A 15,254-nucleotide genomic window follows, 5' to 3' on the forward strand; every position below is an offset into this window, starting at 1 on the left:
TTGCTAACATTAATTTTTCTTCTCATGCCAAGTGACAAAATTGCCATGCTATATACAAATCAATATTCTGGGGGCAATCCTCTATCTTCAATGCTTGCCCAAGCTATTAGTTTACTATTGAATATAACATTTCTCTGAACTGCTTTGTGGTATCACTCATTTACTGTAGAGAGTTAATAAAATAATTGCTAAGGGAATTTAAATGAACCGTAAATTCTTACTTATAAAAGTTATTGTTTTACTTCACTAAGTAGAGAGGAAACTATAAGATGATTAGTGATAACACTAATACTTGTGAATCATCATAATTCTAAAAGTGAAGATACACTGCAGATGTAAGATCAGTGTATTTTTTCCCATTTTCCACTTCCAAACGTTGTTAATGGAATCCAGGTATTCCTGAAAACAACACCTATGCTCACTATTAATGAAATTTAGAGTTGATTTTACATACTTATCTCTGAATGTGTTAGCCTTTCATGCTGTGCTTTTGGGGTTCCTTCATAGCCTTTTAGTACTGGAAATTTTATTGGGAACTATCTAGACCAATTATTTCTCCTAAGGAAACTTAGAAATAGAAAATTTGGATAGTATTCTGATGAATCAAAGACAAAGGAAGCGTTTAAGAATTGAGTCTAGAAACAAGCATCCTTATTTATAGAATATATATATATATACACAGATATATATATATATATATCTGTGTATACATGAAAAAGTACATAATAGTGAAAATAAATACTTCCTGAAACAAAGTTTCTCTCTAGTTATATTCTCTATATACTATTCTGGTTACCTTTTACTATATAAACATTGCATGGCTTAAAACAATGATCATTGGTCAATTATTCTGTTCTTCCTTATGTTGACTGAGGTCACAGTGAAGTATTCAGTTGAGAGTTGGGATAGGCTATAGGGTCTCTCATAACTGGCACCAGGATGAGAATGCCTAGAAAGATCTACTCAGCTGGCCCCCTTCCCTCTCCATATAGTCTCAGAGTCTATCATATGGTTTACCCAGAAGGATAGTTGGACTTCCTACGTGGCAGCTCTCAGTAGTGACATACAATAGTTCTGCATATTTCTGTTAGTCAAAGCAGTTAAAGAACAGCAAAAATTCAACAGGAGGATATATAAGAACATTGTCTTTAAGGAAAAGGTGTAAGATGTGTGCAGTCATCTTTAATCTGCCAAACCATCATAGGCAACTGCAGAACTTTGAGATTTCTCATTCCAGATTCTTTTATTAATATTTTTAACACTTTAACTAAATGCATGAGAATGTGTGTAACCTTTTTATTCTTTGTTTTGTACATACTTACAAAGCCACTGAATAAAGCAGTACTGGAACGGCGGCTATATAGAAGGAAAAGTGACAGGCATTTCAATCACTGTCTTTGTGAAATCAGAGTTAACTCTGGGACCTTAGGAAGTAACCCAGTCACACCAGATTCCAAGATGGATAATCAAGGTTTAAGAAGTATGGAGAATTCCACTGTTATCTCTTGGGAAGTATATGGGGAGGACAGGAAATTCAAACTTACAACTATTCTCAATTTCTTAAAGAATTAGTATGTATAGTAGCAAACTAAATTTGTTTTATTTTTTTTTAAAGATTGGCACCTGAGCTAACAACTGTTGCCAATTTTTCCCTTTTTTTCCCTGCTTTTTTCTGCCCAAACGTCCCCAGTACACAGTTGTATATTTTAGTTGTGGGTCCTTCTAGCTGTGGCATGTGGGAGCCACCTCAACATGGCCTAAAGAGCAGCTCCATGTCAGCGCCCAGGATCCGAACCCTGGGGCGCCGAAGGGGAGCTTGAACTTAACCACTCAGCCACGGGGCCCGCCCCTAAATTTATTCTTGAAAAATGATTATCCACGCACAAGTTTTTAACTGGATCATACTTGCACATAGGAAATATATCAGCAGAAAAAAATTCCAAAAACTAGTGCATTGCTATTCATACACCAGCCTCCATTTCAAGTAACCTAAAATATTTAAGGATAAATATTTAGGGTGCAATTACCTTTGTAAATCCTTGTCCTACAGACTTTGGGAAATATAAAATTAAAAACTGAAAGTATTTATAAAGGCTTAAATGTAATAGAGATTTTTATATGAATAAAATAAAAATAATTCAAAAAAGAGTCTACTAAGTATAGAGAATGTGATAGAGTCATAAAATCAACAAAGTGTGGATGGATGAGATGCATTTTGGGGATGAGAATGAGACAATGCTTGTTGAAGAAAGTGACCTTTATAGTTTCCATTGACAGGAATGTTTAAGTATAATTATGAATAACAGTTAAAAAGTAGAGAGAACCTAAATGTCCATTAACTGATGAATGGATAATGTACCTTATTCATAAAATGAAATATAATTCAGCCATAAAAAAGGAAATTCTGAAAATGCTAAAACATGGATGAATCTTGAAAACACTATGCTAAGTAAAAGAAGACCACTATCAACAACCCCGCCCCCCAACACACACACATATTGTATAATGCCAAGATCTGAGCTGTCCAGTATAGGCAATCTCATACAGTCAGGAAGCAGATTGGTGGTTGCCAGGAGTAGTGGGGAGGCAAGAAGGGGAAGTGCCTATTGAGTATGAGTTACTTACCCGAGTGGTGAAAAATGTTCTGGAATTAGATAGTGGTGATGGCTGCACAACTTTCTGAAAATACAAAAAACTAAAGAAGTGCATACATGGAAAGGGTAAATTTTATAGTATATAAAATTATGTCTCAGTAAAATTAGTACCATCAAAGGATAATAATATTCCCAAATGCGTTGGTGAAGGAGAATGCTTCACAAATAGAGTAAACAAAATGAAAAATAGAAAGGAGATGAAAATTACTAAGAAGGGGATCATTTTGTATTTTATTGAATTTCTCCTTTGAGGCAGAGGGTTCAGATTCAGTGTAAATGTGAAGCTCAACACTAAAGTAATTTGCAGCTTTCTTCCTGTCAGATCAACATGTTGACAATAGTGAAGAAATAAGACTCAGTTTTTGCTAAAGTTCTTGCTGTACTCGCAGGGGAAAATACAGAACAAGGAATATAATTAATCCCATGTTAGCATATACTGAAGCCTGAGGGTGAAAGCGTCAGAGATTTAAGTACCACATGCTATCTGGTAAAATAAAATACTATCTGCCTATTTTTCAGCCACCTGTAGCAAATGCAGAAAGACCTACTCATCTCAGGTAGGTTCCTGAGTCTCCAAATTTAAGGAACATAGGGGAAATTTTTGACATTTTTGAAAAAGAAATTTATAAATGATTGATTTTTACAGCTGCTGACACAGTTTAATAAAGTCAGCAATCTATCATCAAAAAATTATATTTTTTCTCAGAACAGAACTGACTGAAATTATTAGTATTCACAAAATAGTATTTTAATGATTTTATTTTAATCCAGGGTCACAGGAGAACTGTTTATCACTGGGGAAGTATGTACATGAATTTAAGTTTTTTTATTTCAGAAATAATTTAGATAGCACCTTACAAATAGCAACATGCATATTCACCTCCATGTGAACCACATGCTATATTTACTTAACTCCAAGAAAAAATAAATTCTCATATATCAACAAATGCATATATGCTTTCAAACACGTGACACACACATAAATATACAGATACACAAGTAAGAGAAGCCTTTATATCTCAGAAAGATGTATTGTCCATCATTCTATTTACATTTTTTAAATTTAAAACTCCATTTAAAAACCAAAAAGATGCAAATGTATGTGTTGTATTCTATTGTTTTCACTTCTTTTTAGCACTTTTCTTTGGTCAAGAGAGTCATCTTTGGCACCAGACAACTCCCACAAATAGGGCATGAGTATTGTGACAGAGCAATAAGAATTTCTAGAGGAAAGGTTTAATGGTTATTTCATGTCTCACCAAAAACTAAACATAATTTAGACCAGGAACAGTAACATAATCATTTTCATTATTATTCGTTAATGATACTCACTGTTTCTAGAATTAACATCAAGTCTTTTAAGCCAACCATATTGAGGAACGTAACAATGGTAATCATTTTTTGTGTCCATGTGACTATTTTCAGGCTTAGAAAATGCTTAGTCATACATCTTACAGCCTGGTCCCACTAACATCGTCTCTTCCACATTATTTTGAGTGTAGAATGAGATATTAATTCATCTAAATCTACGCCAGAGAGAAGAAACTTAAAGTCTGGAGAAATAGAACTTACAGAAATTCACATATATTATGAATGATATGTACACCAGATAAAAATTTTCCAATATCTATCTCAATTTATTTTTTATCATTCTCAAATACTTAGCAACCCTTCTTTAATTGATGAGTAATTTAATGGGAACATGGCTGGATAATTTTCTGAGCATTAAAAAACAATTACAGAAAGAAATTGTGTTCTCCTGTTCAAATATTTGTGGACTTCTGGAAAAGTTAAAATGTATCTATCATTTTTTTTATTATTTCCTCATAAATTTAGGTAAGAACAAAGAGGAATGATTGGAGAAAATTGCTCCTCCTTGAATGGATTCATTTTCTTGGGAATGTCCAATAACCCTGGGATGAAAGTGATCCTGTTTACCATGTTTATAGTTGTTTATCTCATTAATTTTGGGGAAAATCTTGGAATGATTGCTTTAATTAGAATGGATTCCCAACTGCACACACCGATGTACTTTTTCCTCAGCCACCTCTCTTTCTGTGGCCTTTGTTATTCCACAGCAATTGGTCCCAAGATGCTGGTGGATGTATTTGCCAAGAACAAATCAATCCCCTTCTATGGCTGTACTCTGCAATTCTTCATCTTCTGTACCTTTGCAGATTCTGAGTGTCTATTGTTGGCTGTGATGGCCTTTGATCAGTACAAGGCCATTAGAAACCCATTGCTCTATGTAGCCAATATGTCCAATCGAGTGTGCTCCCTGCTCCTGGCTGGGGTTTATCTGGTGGGAATGGCAGATGCTTTGATGCACACCTCATTAACATTCCACTTATGCTTCTGTGGGTCAAATGAGATTAATCATTTCTTCTGTGATTTACGACCACTTTTCCTCCTTTCCTGCTCTGATACACAAGTCAATGTGTTGGTATTATTCACCATTTTTGGCTTCGTTGAACTGAGCAACATTTCAGGAGTTCTTGTCTCTTACTGTTATATTATCCTATCAGTCTTGAAGATCCACTCTGCTGAGGGGAGGTTCAAAGCTTTCTCCACCTGCGCCTCTCACTTAACAGTTGTGGCAATTTTCCAGGGAACTATTCTCTTCACGTATTTCAGGCCGAGTTCTTTATATTCCTTAGATCAAGACAAAATGACCTCATTGTTTTACACACTTGTGATTCCCATGTTAAACCCTCTGATTTATAGCCTGCAGAAAAAGGATGTGAAAGAGGCCCTAGAAAAATTGAGAAGTAAAAGATGGTTTTAAATACTTGTGTGTACACATACACACTCACACATTTAATGATTGTTATTTTCATAAAATTATATAATATGATACAAGAGAAACATAATTTTCTCACATATTTAAATAAATGAGTATCTGTAATAAAGCTCGACCACAAGAAAATGTTGCAGTTCCCCAAATCTGTCAAGATTTACCATGGTCTTGAATTTAGTTGTGATCCATCTTTTTGTAGAAAATGTTCCCAAACCTTCTAATTTTGCCACTTTTTTAAATCATACTTTCACTCAAGCATCATTTCAAGTACTAAGATTTATTGTGTTCACTATGTGCTCTTTGTGCATTTAGATGCTCTGCATTTCAGGATGAATCCAGGAGTTTCTATACTAATAAACTCTATAATGAAGAAAAATAAATAGACGTTACTTAACTAAACACTCAAATAATTCCTAATAAGGCTCAAAACTTTCATAAAGTTAAAAATTGGAGGTTAACAATCTAGAAAAAATGTGAAAATCTAGTCGGTAGAAGAAAAGCTTCCCTGGATGGAAATGAATATCTGAATAGTCTTAGATCTAAAAAGAAATGCGATTTGGGGAGCAGAAAGGATTCTAGAAAGAGAGCCTGACAGGTACAGAAGTCTTCCCGTGGCCGATTTTATAACGTTTTAGCATTAAAGAATCCCAAGGATAGGTTATAAAGAGCAATGTAAAGTGCCTTGATAAATTACATCATTGCGCTGTAATTATTTACTATCAACTCCTCTATCACTTCTTGCAGGAAGCTTCTCTTCAATTCCTCCCCTTTCTCAGCTTTGGTTAAATGTCCCTTTTTATAGTTCACAGACAGCTGTCTCCTTTAAGCATTGTTTTAATACCACCCTGTTCATTCAATCACCGTCTCTAATATGCAATTTTGAGCCATTTTTGCTCAAGGACTGAGAATTCCATCCCTGTTATCCAAAGTACCTGCATAGTGTTTGGGACAGCAAAAGGCAAAACAAACAAATAAAAGCAATAAAATAAAATTGTAGATAACATGTTTGACTGCCTATTAGATGTCAGTAACACAAAATTAACTGAAGTTATGGTATGTGGCTTGTATATATACATTTTATAACTTTTATGAAAGTACGTATAGTGGATGTGGATACTAAAGTAATGGATCTGTAAAGACATACATGCCGATTACACTTAAAGTAAAGAGGATTTGCCTATGTATGTTCTTAATATTTGTCTGTTTCATCTGTCTCTGCTATTGCTTCTGACAGTTAAAGCACTGAATCAGCTTGTTGAGACAACATGGTTATGGCTATAGAATTGAAGGACCTTGAAAGACTCAAGGTTACTCTTTATTATCCATTAGAATGATAGAAGTTAAAGGCCATTGAATATCTTAGATTTTCTAGTTGCCATTGTAAAATGCCTTTGTGGGAAATCATTTAAAAATGGAAGTAAAACCCAAGAAGACTCTCTGATTTTCCAAAGAGCATTTGTGGGACAGTGTGACCTATCACATTATCATGACAGAAAAAAAAAATATTATGGAGACTATTTCTCTTCTTTTTGACAAAAGGCTTTAAGGGTTTTCAACTGAACTATATTTCCTCAGTTAACAAATGCTCTTCTGGAATTGTTACTTATGAGTAGCAGCATGGTAGAAAACACTGTTTGAAATGTATTGTCTAAGAAAAATGGGATGTCAGTGGATCGCTGCTAATTTAGATGAAGTAAATATTTCACCTTTTTAACTTATCTCCCTCCATTATGAAAAGTATATATTTTAGAATCAAAAGACTGATTATCAATATATTGACAGTTTTATCAGGATGAAAGGGTTTGAACTAAAGAGATGAGAATGTTAAGCCCTGTAAATGAAATTCCAAACTTAGAATTGATTGATTGAATTAATTGTGTGCTTCCTCACCCTGAATATATTAGGCTTAATAACACATTACAAGGAATATATTTTTAGGAGATTCATGACTGAAATAGAACTTTGGGGAGATGTCGTCTAAGGACTCTTTTATCTCCATATTCTACATAAATAGGGGACACCACATCAAAATACTATGATGTTTTATAGCCTCTCTACTTCCATTCTATCATTCCCTTCCCTTCTTCGGTTCTCTACATGACATCGTTCTCACACATCCCCAGTGACTGATGGACAATATAATTGTCCAAATAAAGTATTTTTGGGGTTAAGGAAAGGTCTTTAATGATAGTGACATAGGAAGCTCCTGAACTCCCCTTTTCCCATGGACACGCCAAGTGAACAGCTACACATGCCACAATTCCCTCTGAAGGAAATCAAAAAAACAGCTGAGTGACTCTTACACATCAGAAGAATGAAAACATATCCACAATGAAATGGCTAGGAAAAGCTGAGACAGACTTTTGTAATAAATCCTACCCCCAGCAAAGGGACATACAATTGGGAGGAAACCTCTAGCTCTCAGCTTCTCCCTGACAAGTGAACGATTTGGACTCCACAACTAGAAGCCCAACTTTTAAGACTCTCAGCAGAGGGATAGGCCTCCAAATCTTCTATCCTTGAAAGCCAATGGGACTTGTTTAAACAAGACCCATGAGAGTGTAGCAAATAAAGAAGTAGTTATTAAGAGAAGCCAGCACTAGCTGCAGCTATCACACCAGGGCTCAGAACTGAGAGAGCAGGCAGAAAATCTCTCAGTCTTTCCCTGAATGGAATCTATACGCAAACATTAAAAGCTACTGCCTCAGGGACAGGCTGCTAATTTAGCAAGCATTGTGTGGCTGACTGAGATCCTCCCTGGAGATCAGAAAAGCCTGTGGGCACCCCCTCCACTCTCTCCCTCTTGTTCACCTCAAGTCAGAAGTATATCCCTGGAAGGATCTTGCATAGACATCTGCACCCCAGCTTTTGTGATTGCTATCTGAGGAACATATCCCCAGATATCCTGGCTCTGATAACCAACAGGACTTCCATTCGGGAATACCACTGAAGTTTAAAATCATGCCAAGCACACAATGGTATGAAACTAGACAACACACAGAAGTAGAAAACTGGAAAATTCACAAATAGATAAAGAATAATCAACATGCTCTTGAGCAACCAATGGGTCAAACTAAAAATCAATAGAGAATTCAAAAAAATATCTTGAGATAAATAAAAATACAAATATAACATGCCTAAAGTTAAGGGATGTGGCAAAAGCAGCTCTAAGATGAAACTTTATAGTTAGAAATGCTTACATTAAGGAAAAAAAGGTCTCAAATAAACACCCTAGCTTTATACCTCAAGGAACTAGAAAGAATAAACTAAGTCCAAAGTTAGTAAAAGGAATGAAATAACAAACATCAGAGCGTAAATAAATGAAAGAGAGACTAAAAAGACATAGAAAAGATCAATCAAAAAAGAGCTGGTATTTAAAGGATAGACAAAATAGATAAGTCTTTTGCTAGACTTACAAAGAGAAAAAACGGAAGACAAAAATAAATAATATTACAAATGAAAGAAGATACATTATACTTGGTATCGCACAAAGAATCATAGAAGACCGCTATGAACAATTATACATCAAGAAATTGGACACCTTAGAAGAAACTGAGAAATTCCTAGAACACACAACTCACAGAGAATGAATCATGAAGAAACAGATAATCTGAACAGACCAATTACTAGTAAGGAGAGTGAATCAGTAACCAAAAAACTCCCAACAAAGTCCAGGACCAGATGGCTTCTCTGTGAATTCTACCAACATGCAAAGAATTAATACCCATCTCTCTCAAACTCTTGAAAAAACCAAAGATGAGGGAACCCTTCCAAACTCATTTTATAAGGTCAGTATTACCCTGATACCAAAATCAGATAAGGAAACTGCAAGAAAATAAAATTAAAAGCCAATATGTTTGATGCACGTAGACGTGAAAATCCTCAGCAAAATTTCAGCAGACTAAATTCAAAAGTCAATTAAAAGGATCATATACCACAATCAAGTGGGATTTATTCCACAGATGCAAGGATGGTTCAACATCTGCAAATCAAACAATACAACGAATTAACAAAATAAAGGATAAAAATTATATGATCCTCTCAATAGATGCAGAAAAAACAAGTGACAAAATTCAACATCCTTCCATGATAAAACTCAGCAAACTAGGTGTAGAAGTGACTTACCTCAATATAAATAAGGGCAATAAATGACAAGCCCACAAGTAACATCATAGTCAATAGTGAAAGGTGAAATCTTTCCCTCTAAGATGAGGAACAAGACAAGGATTCCCATTCTTGTTAGTTTTAGCCAACGTAGTGCTGAAAGTCCTAGCCAGAGCAATTAGGAAATAAAAGAAAGAAAAGCCATCCAAATCAGAAAGCAAGAAATCAAATTGTCTCTATTTGCAGATGACATGATATTGTATATACAAAACCCTAAAGACTCCTCTGAAGAACACTTAGAACTAATAAACAAATTCAGGAAAGTTGCTAAAAACAAAATCATTGTACAAAAATCAGTTGCGTTTCTATACACTAATAATGATCTATTAGAAACAGAGTTTAAGAAAACAATCTTATTTATAATAGAATCAAAAAGAATAGAATAAAATACTTAGGAATAAATTTAACCAAGGAAGTGAAAGATATATATATTGAAAACTGTAAGTTATTGATGAAAGTAATTGAACACACAAATAAATAGAACAATGTTGCATGCTCTGGAATCAGAAGAATTAATATTGTTAGTTTAAAATCAGGAAGTGTGATGCCTTTAGTTTTCTTCTGCTTTCTCAAGACTTTTAACTATTCCAGGTGTCTTTTGGTTCCATACAAATGTCAGGATTATTTTCCTATTTCTGTGATAAACACTATTGGGATTTTGATAGAGCTTTCATTAAATGTGTAGATCACTTTAGGTAGTATAGATATTTTAACAATATTTAGAGAGGACACAAATTTACACTCAAATGCTTCTCACCTTTGCAATATTACAATGAATAAAGGTAAAACTAAATTTTTTTTAGAAAAATAGGATCTTGGATTTTCTTAAAGCTTTTTCCATACACTCACGTATGTGTGATCAATATTAGCTGAAATGGTCTCCAAAAGCCTCTTTATTTTTACTATCGGTCCATCACTCACCTAACCACTTAAAATATTTAAGAAGTATTGAATTAGACATCAGTTGTGCAAGTCCTGGTGCTAGGGCTACGGGAACTATGCAAATTAGCCAAACACTGCTATTATTTCTAAGGAGATTGCAATGTGGTAAAAGACATAGGTAAGAATAAAGTAAAGATAATTTAAAGAAACTGTGGTAGGTATAGTGGACATAGTACAGTCATAAAACAATCGACACCTGATTGAATGATGTGACTGGAGAAATGGAATCACATGGACTTAATGAAAAAAAAGTATTTATTATAACCATTGTAAAATTGGTGTGTTTTTAGTGGGAAGGTGAAGGACATTGTTTCAGAAATGAAAGAAACATAAAAATAATTAAAGATAAATAATAGTTAAAATAATTTATTAAACACATTAATGCAATAAATTCAACAGGATAAATAAGAATTGAAATTAAAAAATTAAGTAAAGGACTTCTTTGAGTTTAATTAGATGTCTGATTTCACTGGAGGAAGATTCTGTAGACTTAGGGTAGCAATGACTCACAGTATGAAATAATTTTACCTTCCTGACATTGATCGATCTGGTTCAAGCGTAAGAATTAAAAGTTCAGCGTTTGCTGAAGTTGTTGAAGCATTCACAGGGGAAAATTCAGAACTAGAAACCTAATTAATTGCATGCTTGCATAGTCCAAAACTGTGAGGGTGTAGGCTTTAGCGATTTAAGTCCCAAATATCACTAAGAAAAGTAAAATGTGATCTGTCTATATTGTTCAGCTGACAGCTGTAAACACAGAAAACAAGCTCCTCACAGGTTGGTTTCTGAGTCACCAAATTTAAAAAGTGAAGAATAAAAACGTTACATTTGGAAAAATGAGGAAGCAAATATTTAGAAAGCTGTAACTAAATTTTTTTTACTTACTTCCTCTAGTTATTCGTCTGAAACCTAATGGCAAAAAATGATATTCCTTAATAAAGCAGGGTGAATTCACTTCATTTTTATTAGCAAATGAACAGTTTTACTTATACCTTAGCCCAAATTAAGATGAATAATGTTTATTTTTTTAATCAGTGTGGAAAAGTATATGAAAATTTAAGGTGTTTTTCTAGTATTTTTAAATAGTAAAAATTGAGATATCACAATACAAATACTAATTACTGTATATTCAACCCCATACAAACCAGATATCACTTTTAATCATCTAGAAAATAATGAGACCATCATTCATATTCCATCAGAGAGACATAGGTGCATGCACACACATGCACACACACACACACACACACACACACACACACATACAGAAGCCTATATACCAAAGATATATTCATTATTTCTATTCAAACCTCTATTTTTAATGAATGAGTCAGGTTTAAAATCTAAAGGGATGGAAACGTACATGTTAAATTCTGTATACCCACTTGTTTTTAGCATTTTTTGCTTTTTCTTGTCAAGGGAAATGTCCTTTGCCACCAGACTGCTCTGACATGTAGGTAATAATAATGAGGCAACTCAGAAATATATTCTAGAGAAAATTTATTAAAATATATTTAATGTCTCAATAAATAGTAAAACAATGTAGACCTAAAACGTTAACATCATATTGTTCATTATTTTTGAAACACAAATATGTTCATTGTGTCTGAATTTAATACGTCTTAAGCAAATCATGATTTTTGAAGAATTCACTAAGATTAATCACTTTTAAGCCAAATTGGATATTTATTTTTCAAATATAAGGCTGTATAATCCAGCTTTGTCTTTAATTTAGGTGTCATTTTCGTATTACCTTTGACATGTAATGAGCTTTCAGTTCATGACTGATTGCTGAGATACATCAGTGAGGGTTCACACAAGCCACATATCTTATAGATGACATCTAAATTTAAAATCAAACTTTCTCAAAATCCTGTCCCAGACACTTTAACTTTTGTAAACAACATAACAATCAAACTTGTTTAGGCTATGTTCTGATGATAAAGAATATAGTGTACTGAAATAAGTCCTTTCTGATTTACAGATTATATTTTTGTGCGCATCAAGAAGAGTTAAAACTTTGATCTACCATTTCCTTGATCATTTCTGTAGCATTTTAGAAGAAAAATAAAGAAGAATGAATGAGGAAAATTGCTCTTCTTGGAATGAATTCCTCCTCTTGGAGAAGGAATTCCAGTACCCCTGGAATCAAAGTGATCCTATTTACCATGTTTCTAGTTGTTTACATCATTAATCTTGTTGCAAATCTTAGGATGATCATTTTAGTTAGAAAGGATTCCCAGCTTCACACTCTGGTGTATTTCTTTCTCAGCCACCTCTCCTTCAGTGATCTCTGCTATTCCACAGCAATTGGACCCAAAATGCTGGTGGGTTTCATTGCCAAGAACAAGTCAATTCCCCTCTATGACTGTGCTCGGCAATTCTTGATCTTCTCTACCTTTGTAGATTCTGAGTGTCTACTGCTGGCAGTCATGGCCTTTGATCAGTACAAGGTCATTGGCAGCCCTTGCTCTACACAGTCAACTTGTCCAGCAGAGTGTGCTCTCTGCTCGTGGCTGAAGCTTACATGGTGGGCATTAGAGATGCTTCAATAAATACAACATTAATATTCCACTTATGTTTCTGTGGGTCAAATGAGATTAACCATTTCTTCTGTGATGTCCCCTCCCCCCCATTGCTCTCTTGCTCAGACACACAGGTCAATGAGTTAGTGATAGTCACCATTTTTGGCTCCATTGAACTGATTACTTTTTCAGGACTTTTTGTGTCTTATTGATATATCACCCTAGCTGTGATAAGGATCCACTCTGTTGAAAGGAGGTTCAAAGTTTTCTTCACTTGCATCTCCCACTTAACTGCTGTGGCAATTTTTCAGGGAAGTCTACTGTTCATGTATTTCCAACCAAGTTCTTCCTACTCCCTAGATCAAGACAAAATGACCTCATTGGTTTACACCCTTGTGATTCCTATGTTAAACCCTATGATTTACAGCCTACAGAATAAGGATGGGAAAGAGGTACTGAAAGACTTAAAAAGTGGTTCTATTGAAAAGTTTCATGTAAATATTTTTCCTCTGAACTTACACTGTAATACATGAAGATCAAAATTGTTTTGACTAATGTAGGGTGATCCAATAAGTACTTATGCTATCTTATAACCATACCAAAATTTGTCATTCCATACATATGCCATGCTTCATTTTAGGTCTTGAATTTATATTTGGTACTCCCTATTTGTGGGATAGTTCTTATTTTGCCCAATTTCTATTTTACCAATGTTTCATTTGTGCATTATATAATTTTCTAAAAGTTATTGACTGTATCCAAATACCCATTGCACTTTTGGGTGCTTTGTATTTCATAGTGAATCCAGCACTTTTTAAAATTTTTTTCTGTTTTTTTTCCTGAGGAAGATTCACCGTGAAACAACATCTGTGCCAATATTCCTCTATTTTGTATGTGGGTCACTAAAACTGCATGGCCACTGGTTAGTGGTATAGGTCCGTGTCTGGGACCAAACCTGGGCCACTGAAGCAGAGGGTGACAAACTTAACCACTATGCCACAGGGTCAGCCCCCCTGAATCCAGCAGTTTTTATATTAGTGAGTCTTATCATTTAAAGAAAGTGACAAATAGTAATTAAATAATTAATCAGATTAGAGTCATGTATTGCTTAACAACAGGGATATCTTCTTAGAAATACGTTGTTAGGCAATTTGTCATTGGGCCAACATCACAGAGTATACTTACATAAACCTAGATGGTATAGCCTACTACACACCTAGACTATACAATACTAATCTTATGGGGCCACCTTCGTATATGTGGTCCATCATTGACTGAAATATCATTATTCAGTGCATGACTCTATTTATAATAAACCATAATTATGCCACAATGTAAAAGGACTGAACACTATAAACCCAAAGCAGGTTGTTCAGATATAGTGAAGGAAGTTAAAAAGTGCTTCCTCAAAATGGAGAAAATTAATCTGAGGTTTCAGATTAAAAAGTAAATCGGAGTAAACTGAAAGATGCAAGTAGGTAGAGAAAGCATTCTAGGCAAATGGACCAGCAATTACAGGGGCCCTGAGTGGGCAGAATCATGTCATTTCTGTGGAATTTAAAGAAAACCAATGTGGTAGGTTATAGAGCTGTAATTCACAACCCAGTCACTTCCTCCAGGGGGCTTTCCTTCCGTCCAGTACTCAAGTTTGTTCCACAGACCACCCTGCTCTTCAGAACACTGTTGAATCTATGACTACGTTTTCTAAATCCTTATCTTCAGTGTGAGATTATGAACATTCTGAGTTTAAGGGCTGTGTATTTTATCAATTTACCCAAGAAGCAGCATAGCATCTAGGTAAAGAAAGAAAGAAAAAAGAAAGATACCAAAAAAGTTATTTTTTAATATTAATTCATATGAAACCAAAAATAATCACTGAGGGTCTAGTATGCGACTTGAATTCATTTTTTTTGTATCTTATATGTAAGCTCATAAAGTGGTTGTGGATGCTAAAAGTAATGGAAAGTTAAAAACATACAAATAAATAATTTGGAAAATAATTAAACCAAGGAACTCTTATCTGAATGTATATAAGATATTTAATGATTTCATCTGTGCCTGCTCTAGCTTGATGATGATCAAATCACTAGAAGTGGTTTGGTTAGAAACAGGACAAGGACACACATCTGAAAGATCATACACGAATCAAGGACACTCATATGTTTGCTACAA

The 15,254-nt window shown here is 34.4% G+C and overlaps 1 protein-coding gene and 1 pseudogene across 1 annotated transcript; both read left to right on the top strand.

The window, feature by feature from the left end:
- Positions 1–4,506: 4,506 nt before the first annotated feature.
- LOC139074350 (olfactory receptor 5W2-like) lies at positions 4,507–5,439 on the top strand. The gene has a single exon (XM_070563907.1). The coding sequence runs from the start codon at positions 4,507–4,509 to the stop codon at positions 5,437–5,439; it is 933 nt and encodes a 310-aa protein (XP_070420008.1).
- A 7,081-nt stretch (positions 5,440–12,520) lies between these two features.
- LOC139074348 (olfactory receptor-like protein OLF2) lies at positions 12,521–14,903 on the top strand (annotated as a pseudogene).
- Positions 14,904–15,254: the final 351 nt, after the last annotated feature.

This window comes from Equus przewalskii, chromosome 11, assembly GCF_037783145.1.
Source record: "Equus przewalskii isolate Varuska chromosome 11, EquPr2, whole genome shotgun sequence".
NCBI classification, from domain to species: domain Eukaryota; kingdom Metazoa; phylum Chordata; class Mammalia; order Perissodactyla; family Equidae; genus Equus; species Equus przewalskii.